Here is a 10,415-nt window from a genome sequence, read left to right as displayed (position 1 = left end):
GTAAACCAGGTACTTTTCATGTTATCATGTGATAGTCTAGTTCTTTCTCTGCTACCTTGAAAACTCCAGGAAAATATCTCGGCTACATGATTTTTATGTCGTGGCAACTAATAGAAATATTTTAGAAAATATTGCACATGGTCGTTTGTAAACCAGATTTGTCTTACAGGCTCATGGCAGGGCAACCTCTAAAATACTCTTAGCAATGGCTTTCTCTGAGAATCATTTTATGGGCCAGTATCAGAGTATGGTTTTCTACTCTCTATACATTGCTTTTTGTTTGAGGGTCTTTTGGGACTGTTGCAAGAATTCGTTTATTGGTTGAGATGACGGGGGAAGGGCCCATCTCTGTGAGGAGCCAAGGGCTCAGGCTTCCCTAGTGACCTAGAAATCCATGTCCTTGACCAGGTCTTGGTAAAGGTAAGCCTTGTACTGGCCCAAGGTGAGGAAGAGTGGGTGGCTATTGGCAATGTGCAGGCACATGCTATGCTCCAGGGAGGAGGTACCCCCTAACTGGGCCATATCTGGCAGGTGCTGAGGCACATGGGAACAACCTTGACCTTCAGGAGCCTCTTGATTGACAGCTGGCACTGGGACCATGACTCCCCCACAGAACCGTAGTCTGTAGATGCTAAGGGTCCACTTCCTTCCATGAAGATTATCAGATCTGCCACAAAAGGTACCAGGTTGAATGTGCCCCCCTCCTCGTCCTTGGGGACCTCACCATCAAGCTGGTGACTATCCCTGGGGGAGGAGCTCTTGCCCAGGGCCCAGGTCCAGTGCAGTGCCCCAGCCTCTGGGCCCAGAGTGGCTGCCAGGCTCCCTACGGAGCTAACCACCCCTCCTGTCGTACTCTGGGGTCTGACCTTCTTATGGGCTTCCCAGGCAGTATCCTGTCCCCACCAGCCCCTGGAAGGCTCGGCACCCAGATGGAAGGTGATACCCTCACACTGCCCCTTGGAGCAGGGGCAGCAGCCATGTGAAGGAGAGAGAGTCTAAGAGAGAGTAAAGGGGCCATCTCCTCCATCCCAGCTCTTCCCAGGCCACAGCCGGCACTCATCTTCTTCAGGGACCAACAGCCATCTCAGTGGACATGGGGGGGGTGGGATTGAGAGTCTGAATTTGGGCAGGGAGCAGGCAGGTCCAAGGTGGAGCTCAGCAAAAGCCCAGAAGCGTGCTCAGGGGCCACAGCCAGGCTCCAGGGTCCCACATCCAGGGCCAAGCCCATGTCCCTCTGGAACGCCTCCTGGGTATCAGAACCACCGCATCAGCCTTTGGGTCTAGAGAGATTTCTGCCTCAGGAAAGTCTCCAACCCCGGAGGTCACAAACTCGTAGCTCTCATGCAGGTCCTGGAGGTCCTTGGTCTGTCCTCTGCTGAATGCAACACTTCTTTGGGTGCAGGGAGGACCGGAAGTTCCTCTTATGGGTCAGCAGGTGGGGCTTGTCTTTCCCAGGGGTGACCTTGGCACAGGCTGGGAGATGCGGATGCTGGGCATCCGGCTGCAAAATGTCCTTCCAAGGGATGTGGAGGTGCCTGCAGCTCTGGTCCACCCGGACCACGCCCTCCAGCTGCTCCAGGTCCAGCTGCCACAGCAGCCAGGGTAGGATCCGAGGCTTTGGGGTTCCCATGGTCCCGTGTCAAGGGTCAGTGTGCGCGCGGGGCGGGGGGGAGGGCAGGCCTGCTTAGGGCTCCAGGTTGCTCTCAAGCTCATAGCTCTACACACCAGCACCTTCCCATCAGCTGAGCTTTAGAGCAGTGGACCTTTCTTTTCTGTCTACTGCTTTTCTGATAAATACAAATCCACAGACCTCCTTACACTGGCCTTATGCTAGGCAGGCCTGAGCCAAAGCGAATTTCCGGACCATTTCAGAGTGGAGCCAGTTCCAGGATTTTGGCCTAGCTTTGCTTTTGTTACGGATGGTAAGCATTTGGTGATACCTCTGGGTTCATCTAGAGAATGATGATGGGCTCATCTAGACACTGCTTTGGACTAGGGTTTCTGCAGCCTTGAGACACTTCTGGCCAAGTTGGACCGAATGAGTCCCTGCGGGGGAAGCAGAGCTGTAAGGTTGTTGGGAGGGAACGACCGCATCTTTCCTCCGCTCGGTGAACCCAGAGCTGCTGGGAAAATGAACATCTGTGTGACCATCCTTCCCTCCCTCACTCCTTCCCTCCCTCACCCCCTTGCTCATTCTCTCCCTCACTCCTTCACTCACTCACTGATTCACTCATTCCCTCACCCATTAACCCATCATTCACTCATTCATTCATTCATCACTCATTCATTCACTCACTGCTTCATTCATCACTCATTCATTCACTCATCACTCACTCACTCATTCACTCACTCATCACTCATTCATTCTCTCACCCACTCATTCACTCACTCATTCACTCAGTCATTCAGCTGTTCTGGATCGTCACTGTGTGTCTGACCCTCTTTTGGCCCCAGTGACAGTGAGATGTTTTCGTGGAGTTCCCAGCTTTGGAGGTGGCCCCCAATCAAATAGACAGTCATAGGAGTTCCTGTCATAGCTCAGTTGGTTGGGGAATCTGAGTAGGAACCATAAGTTTGCGGGTTCAATCCCTGGCCTTGCTCAGTGGGTTAAGGATCAGGCACTGCCATGAGCCGTGGTGTAGGTTGCAGACTCGGCTAGGATCCTGTGTTGCTGTGGCTGTGGCTAGGCCGGCGGCTACAGCTCCATTTAGACCCCTAGCCTGGGAACCTCCATATGCTTTGGGAGCAGCCCAAGAAAATGGCAAAAAGACAAAAACAAACAAACAAAAAGAGACTGTCATAAAATCACGTGAAAGGTAGTGTGATGAGGGTCAGCACGTGGGACCTTGGGAAACTCCAGTGGGGGCGGGAGAAGACTTCTCTGAAAGTTGGCACCTGGGCTGGCTTTGGAGAGATGAGCAGAAGGAGTTAGAAACGGAGGAGGTGGGAGTTCCCATCTGGTCAGTGGGTTAAGAACGGACTTTGTCTCCATGAGGATGTGGGTTCGATCCCTGGCCTTGCTCAGTGGGTTAAGGATTAGGCGTTGTCACAAGGTGGGGTGTACGTCACATATGCAGCTTGGATCCCGTGTTGCTGTGGCTGTGGTGTAGGCTTTAGTTGCAGCTCTGATTCGACTCCTGGCCTGGGAACTTGCATATGCTGCAGGTGCAGCTGTAATAAAGTATGAAGATCAAAAAATAAATAATAAAAGAAATGGAGGGGGGCGTCCAGGTTGAGAGACCCACAGGTTTCAAGGCATGAAGGCAGGAGAGGACGGGGGACCTCCTGGGAACAGCCTGTGCTCTGTAGACCCTGAGCGCTGACTTTGGGACAGGAGATGTCAGGCTTCAGAACTGGAGTGATCACAAGCCCTTGATAAAATAGCTCCATCCTGAAAGCTCCTGACAGCCAATCGCTGGTAATAAGCTAGGGAGTTTTGGGGTGGGTTTTATGTATGTACGTCAACAAATATTTTCACCCAGAGTTTTCATTTTGTGTTCCCTTGATTCTGTGAACGGAAGGTGGGGGAATACTTTTTTTTTTTTTTTTTAAGCAAAAAGAAATACGCAACTTGATTAAAAACAAGCAAAAAACCTCTTCAAAATGAGGGCTGAGCAACTACGGTTTTCAGTTTCCTGTGCTGCTTGATTTTAGACATTTCCTGACATGTTATGCATTGCCTGCAAGTTAATTAAGCCATGGACTTGGAAGGTTGCTGGTAAATTCCAGGCCAGTTTCGAGGGTGTGTGTGCCTGTGTTCTGTGTGGGGAGCTGGTTAAAAGCATCCATAACATTATAATAATCCTCATTGAATATGGCTAGGATTTCCCCTGGCAGATCACCCCATTTCTGGCCTCATCACCCATGAAAGGCCTTGCTTCCCTGGAAAGGAAGGTGAATATTCAATTAACAGGAAGAGAACAAACATGTTTCATTTGGTAAGAACTTGATTTCCTTGTCTCACAAGGTGAAAGGGAAAAGTCGGTGGTTTTTGAGAGGGAAAGAAGGGAGGGGCGGAAGGAGAAGATTGAGGTCACTGGCGAGGCTGTGAAAGCCCCACAATTGCTGTCGAGGTGGCTTTTCGGCCCTGGAGCGGGGTGATCTCATGCTGCTGCCTCTGCAGTCATCCCTGGCTTTCTGGTCTTTTTGCCATGAGGACGCATGCATGGGCTGGATGTCTAAGTGTGCCCCAGGGAGCCTGGGACGATCTCAGAAGCAGAGCAGGCAAGATTCGGGTTCTACTCTGCAGCTTACTTACTGGGAGAGCCTGGGTAAAAGTTGCTTATGCTACCGGATCAGATTTCAGAATGCCACCTGGCTTGGGCTTCCGTGAGAATTAAATGAGACAAGATGCTTATATGCAGTGACTGGCACGTAACTGCTGTTCGATAGATGTTGATTCCTTTCTGGATCCTGCACTGAAGCTACTTTTAGTTGCTTTCCCCAGGAATAATCATTTGTTTCCTTGACTCTCTGTTCTGCTTACTTTTTACATTGGGAGAAGCAGGGGAGCAGAAGGCCTTGAATCCCAATCCTGGTGTTATTACTCACTTTGGACAAGTGACTAACATTTTTGAGACTTCAGTTTCTTTTCTGTAAAATGGCAACAGTGATGCCCAATGGTCACTACATCTTCCGCAGTCATTGTGAGGACTCTGTGAAGTAAGGCAGGGTTCCCGAACTTCGGGGCCTTAGCATCAGGAGTTCCTGCTGTGGCACAGGGAGTAAAGAATGCAACAGCACCGGCTCAGGTGGCTGCAGATGTGCAGGTTCGATTCCCAGCCCAGGAGCTGAGAGAATTTGATGTTGCTGCAGCTCTGGCATAGGTCACAGCTCCGGCTCAGATTCAGTCCCTGGCCTGGGAACGTCCATATGCCACGGGTGTCGCCAGAATGTTTTAAAAATTAAAAAAAAAAAGAATCACCTAGACAGCTTGTTAAACAGATTGCTGGGCTCCGTGCTCAGGGGTTCTGATTCAGGAAGTCTTGGGGGCGGCTGAGAATTTGTGTTTCTGACCAGTTCCCAGGCAGTGCTGATGTGGCGGTCCCAGGCCACACGCTGACGACAGGACAGGCCATCAGCACCAGACGGATGTGATCTACTGCCACCCTTTGTTTTTTTGGGTGGGGTCCTGATCATCATCGCTTGGCTGTAATTGCAATTTTAAGATCCTTATTTTGGCCATGACATGTAATTGCTCAGTTTTCGACGTACGTGAAACTAACATAAGCCGTGAGGAGGAGGAATCTGGTGTTCCGGGGGCTTAGGTCCGCCGTTGCCGCTGAGGACATCTGTGCGACCCAGGCGCAGGAATGAGGGGCCTGGACTGACGAGGTGCCGATACGTTTTATCAGCCTGGCCCCCTGGGGGGCAGGTCTGGATGCCAACCACATTTCTGGAACATTCTCCTCTTGCATAAGAATCTCTCCCAGGCGTTGAGGGCCCGTTTTAGGGAAATTGGGGAAAATGCCAGGAGACTTGCTTAGGTCCGAGTCTCTTTTGGTGATGTGTAAAAACCGCCGTCACTCCCAGGGTTTGTTGGGTCCCATCTTCGGGGACCTTCCCACTGAGGAAATCATCGGCCCGACTCTCTGACTTTAGAAGGTGGCTGGGAAGATAAGGGGCACGGTGACACTTCCGTCACTAATGAGCCCTGTGAATGCCAGATCTGAAATTAACAGCTTCTGCTCCACCCCCACCCCCACCCCGGACTTAAGCTCGCCTATGTCACTGCTTCGCAGAGCAGTCAGGACCTGCAAACCCTTCAGACACAGCCGGGTGTCGGGGGCGACACTCAGTGTTGCATTAGGGTTAAGAGTTTAGTTCTGGGGTCAGATACATGGGGCCCATCTCTTCACATTCTGGCTGGGATAGTGTGACCTCAGCAAGTGACCTCCGGAGGAGGGCCACATGCTGAAGGGTCTGATCTCCCCAGGTGATGTCGGCCACTTGGAGCCAAGGTCACACAGGGCGGAGTCGGGGTCAGGGATCCAGTGGAAACACAAGGGCATCCGAGTCTGTTGCACCTCTCAAGGGTCTGAGGTCCCAGGAGGTTGTGTGTGTGTGTGTGTGTGTGTGTGTATGTGAAATCCCTAAAGAATGGGGGTGGGAGGGACTGCAGTGACACAGGTGGGGGCAGAAGGGTGTAGGGACATTTGGGGTGGTGTAGGCACATGGTAACCACCAGGAACTTGTCACTCTTACTAGCCCTTCCCTGCCCTGCCACTGCCTTGCCCCTTGCCCATGGGGCTGGGCAAGCGGGGCCTGAGCATCGAAGGATGTGAGAACTGGAAGAACGCAGAATAAGGATACACGTCTATACCAACTCAAACTTCTCCATCAGGACCACAAAGTGTCTACTTTTGAGAGGCCAGAGTCCTTTAAACCTTAGGTGCTAGGGAACAATGACAGTCCTGGCTGGCTTTAATGACAGTCCTGGCTGACTTTAATGACGGTCCTGGCTGGCTTTGCTGGGCCCTAGACTTGGAGTCAGAAGACCTGGTTTTGGGCCCCAGATCTGGGACCTTTGAGCTTTGAGGCCATAGGCTAATTATTTAATTTCCTCATCTGCAAAGTGGGGACACAACTGCCTGCCCTACCACCAGATAATAAATCCTAAAATGTTTTTGTGAACTGTACAGTTCTACTAAGAGAATTAAGGAAAGTGGTTTTGGGGTGGCTGACGATGACAGCTCCTAGAGCTGCTGGCATTTAACCAAGGTTTGGTCCCTTATGCCAAAAGGAAGTCCTGCGCGGGAGTTCAGGCCTGGAGACAGGTGAGGGATGGGGAGGTATTTGGGGATGTCCCTGGGCGTTCATGACCTACTCCTGAGACTGGTCCCTCAGACAAGACCAGACCCGAGGAAGCTTATCAGAAGGTGTCTGTCACTGGGCCAGCCAATCCCGAGGATGCCACAGCACCCATGGCCATGCTCCCTCTCCCCAGCCATGGCATTTATCCCCGTCTCCCTTCCAGGCTGTGAGCGTCTAGGTCCTAGACTGTGTCCTCTTCTGTTCGATGTCCAGTCCCTGGCACAGCCCCTGCCACACAGTGGGGATTCCATCAGGGTTTGCAGAACAGCTCCGCCCACCACTTCGGGAGGTTGTGTTTTCGCTTTTCTGGGTCCTAGTCCTTGTCTATATTCTATACATGGATTTTCATTCTCACACCTCTTTGCTTTCTCAATTGTTCTTAAAGTAATCCACAGCTCTGGGAATACAGGCACATGGCAACACAAATTTGTGGGTCTAAAACACCCGGGGAAACCCGAGCTGGAGCAATAGCAATTGCTTTCCTTTCTGGGTCATATGTGCCTTGGGGATCGCCGTTGAGAAAGAAGGCGGACTTGGAAGCTGGTTGCTGGTGGTGGGGTGGGGGAGGCAGCAGGCATTTTTCATGGAGAATTTGTCTGTCAATGATACTGCTCTGTGATTCAAAAGAGATGGGGACTCCGGAGGTTTTCGGCCCAGGAAATAAGTGTTTTCTCAAAAAGGACAGGGAGCTTACAAAATAAATTGAGCAACGGCTGCCGTTGCTCTCAGGATCGTGAAACAGGCAGTCTGTGCGATGCCTGAATGCGGCTGTGATTCTAAACCAGGGAACATTTTGATGTTATGTTGGTTTCCGTCGTCGCTCTCCTGACATCGTGTAAGTGGTGGTGACAGTGGCATCCATGTGGACAGTGTCCTTTCTCTGAGGGCTTGTGCTGCACCACCCCGTCTAATGAATCACAGCAATGCTGTAAGAGTAAGTATCTTGACCCCATTTTACAGATGAGGAAACAGAGGCCCAGGGAGGTCAAGTGATGTCCCCAAGGCAACACAGCCAGCGACTTTAATTTGAACTCTATTTGTTTAATTTGAGCCAGCTAGACCTAAGAGCTCCTTCCATGCCCCCTGCACCCCCTGAGGCTTTGACACGTGTTAGGTTGAGGTTGTGATGAGATTGTACAGACTTGCCTCTGCCGAGTTAGGAAATAAAGCCCTTTGAATAGAGACGGTGCATATTTTCCTGCCAGGAAATCCTCCCTCTCCCATCACCTCCTATCAAGGGTTTGTTCACAGACATCCCTCGCTGCCCTCACCCCCGCCCTGAGTTCAGCTTGGGGCCTGGGGGGAGAAAATGGGACAAGAAGACAATGAAAGAACACAAAAGGCCCCAAGGCCTGTAACCAGTCATGAAGGAAACAGGCCTCCCCCACCTCACAAGGTGTCAGGCTGCTTCTCTTTGTCCTAAAAGCACTGGTTTCCCAGAGCATCCATCTCCCCTAGTAATAAGCTTTTTTTCCCTTCATTTAATGATGGAGCCTGGTCTGGAGGATTCTTAGCATCTCTATTGAGCCCCCAGAATGATAGACGCACACACAGCGAGATTGTCACTTCCTTTCTTTTCTTTTCCTTTCCCGGCACACAGGATCCCCGCCCCGGCACGAACAGGGGCTCTGAACAGCGGTCCCCCCCTCCCCTGACCTCAACTCCCACACAGCCGGGCGCAGCTCTGTGAGTTCCCACGAATAAGCTTGTCTTTCTCCCACCCCTCCATGGTGACACTTGTCACTGGATGTGCCCTTCCCCATGGGGCCAGCTATTTCTGACAGGCTGTATCTTCGAGCTAAGGTTGTCATGCCTGTTTCAGGCACAGGATGAGAACTTGGAATGGATTGTCTCGTTGGCTGCTCACGACCCCCGGCTGGGCTGGGTCCTGGTGGTAAGCCGGCTGCACCAATGAGGAGGTGTCCAAGGACACACAGCTCCCTAGGGTCTGGAGCCTAGAGCCTGTCTTCTCATCAGCAGGACTCACCAGCCTGGGTTTTGTTCTGGAAACTTCTGTGTGAGCCTGGAGAGTCACCTCTGGTTTTGGAATGCAGGGCCCTAGACAATCAAGGTGAACAGAAACCTTGGAAACATCGGAGTTCCCGTCGTGGCTCAGCAGAAACGAACCTGACTAGTATCCTTGAGGACAAAGGTTCCATCCCTGGCCTCGCTCGGTAGGTTAAGGATCCGGCACTTCTGTGAGCTGTGGTGTAGGTCACAGATGTGGCTCGGATCTGGTGTTGCTGTGGCTGTGGCGTGCAGCTCCGATTAGACCCCTAGGCTGGGAACTTCTACCCAAAAAACCAAAAACCAAAAACCAAACCAAAACAAAACCCCAAACAAGACCTTGGAAAAGTCAAGCCAAGAAGTGACAGTCACTAGAGAACACTCACCAAGGTTAAGGTGACCACAAGCTGGCCACGCCCTCCCTGGAAGGAGAGCACAGGAGTGGTCCTGAGAAACAGCCCCCGCACCTGCCTCCACCACCCCTCACGCCCCACCCCGCCTCACACCTGCCTCCATCCGACACATCCTGTCTGACCTCCTCCCCGTCACGTTCGTGGTCCCCACGGGTGCTGCCATCGCAGCCATCCCTAGATAGGAAGACAACCCTAGGACAGCAGTGCTTCAGCTTTCAGGTGGCTCTGGCTCACTTAGGGGCTTCTCTAAGGTACAGATTCTGAAAATTCTCATTCAGAGCCCCTACGAGGAACCTAGAGTTTTCGTTTTTGCCAAGTACCTCTGGTGATTCTCATGCAAGAAAGACAACTCCAAGCCATTATTTAAAAGTCACCACTGTGTGGAGTTCCCTTGTGGTGTGATGAGTTAAGGACCTGGCATTTTCATTGAAGCATCTCAGGTCGCTGCTGTGGTGTGGGTTCGATCCCTGGCTCGGAAACTTCCCTATGCCGCGGGCTGGGTCAAAGAAAGAAAGAAAGAAGTAAGCATGGCTTCTTGGACTGTAGCATTGGGACAAGGAAGCAAGACCCCCCCGGAAGCTGGTCAGCGGCCTGAGAGCATGCCCGTGATGTGTGGGTCCAGCATCACTCGGTCGCCCTCACTCTCTGCCCTTCACCTGTCACCTCTTGCGGAGGAGGAAGCGGCTGAGGAGCTGTTCATTTGCATCTGCTCTGCTTACTCTAGGAGCTCAGTAATAGTTATTATTTTTTAATCGTCTTAGCTAGGATCAAGTTCTCCTGCCAAGGGATTCCCTAACTGTTGAGTCCCCATTTGACCCATGGGAATGATGAGAGTCAGGAAGAGTTACGGCCCTGCTTGTAAAGACAGCAGCTTATTTAGGTGTAGACACAGCTGAAGTGGCCCCGGATGGCTTCGCCTTTAGGTAGTGCTGAAGGCCCCACCTCCCACAGGAGGCTTTTTTTCCCAAGAAGAGGAGTGGCCAGAGGTCCCATCCCAGATATAATCTGCAAGGCACTCCCATTGTTATGCTCAATTTACAGCCAATCCATCAATGTCAAGTGCCTGTAATCACTTGCTCCATCGGGTTAGTAATAAACCTCTGAACAGGTCATTCTGCAGTGAGTTATTTCGTTTTCTTTGGTCCATAAAGTGCTTCTAAAAGCAGAACTTTCCCGGTGTCC

The 10,415-nt window shown here is 51.7% G+C and overlaps 1 protein-coding gene across 1 annotated transcript; it reads right to left on the bottom strand.

The window, feature by feature from the left end:
• Positions 225-1,630, bottom strand: LOC110259672 (interferon regulatory factor 3-like). Its single transcript, XM_021085168.1, is given in 5 exon segments — positions 225-533; positions 536-781; positions 784-823; positions 1,264-1,387; positions 1,389-1,630. Coding segments are annotated over 5 exon segments (801 nt in total). The 3' UTR covers positions 225-384.

Source organism: Sus scrofa, chromosome 2 (genome assembly GCF_000003025.6).
Source record: "Sus scrofa isolate TJ Tabasco breed Duroc chromosome 2, Sscrofa11.1, whole genome shotgun sequence".
Classification (NCBI taxonomy): domain Eukaryota; kingdom Metazoa; phylum Chordata; class Mammalia; order Artiodactyla; family Suidae; genus Sus; species Sus scrofa.
The sequence above is the reverse complement of the archived record's forward strand: the minus strand, read 5'-3'. Positions and strand labels throughout refer to the sequence as shown.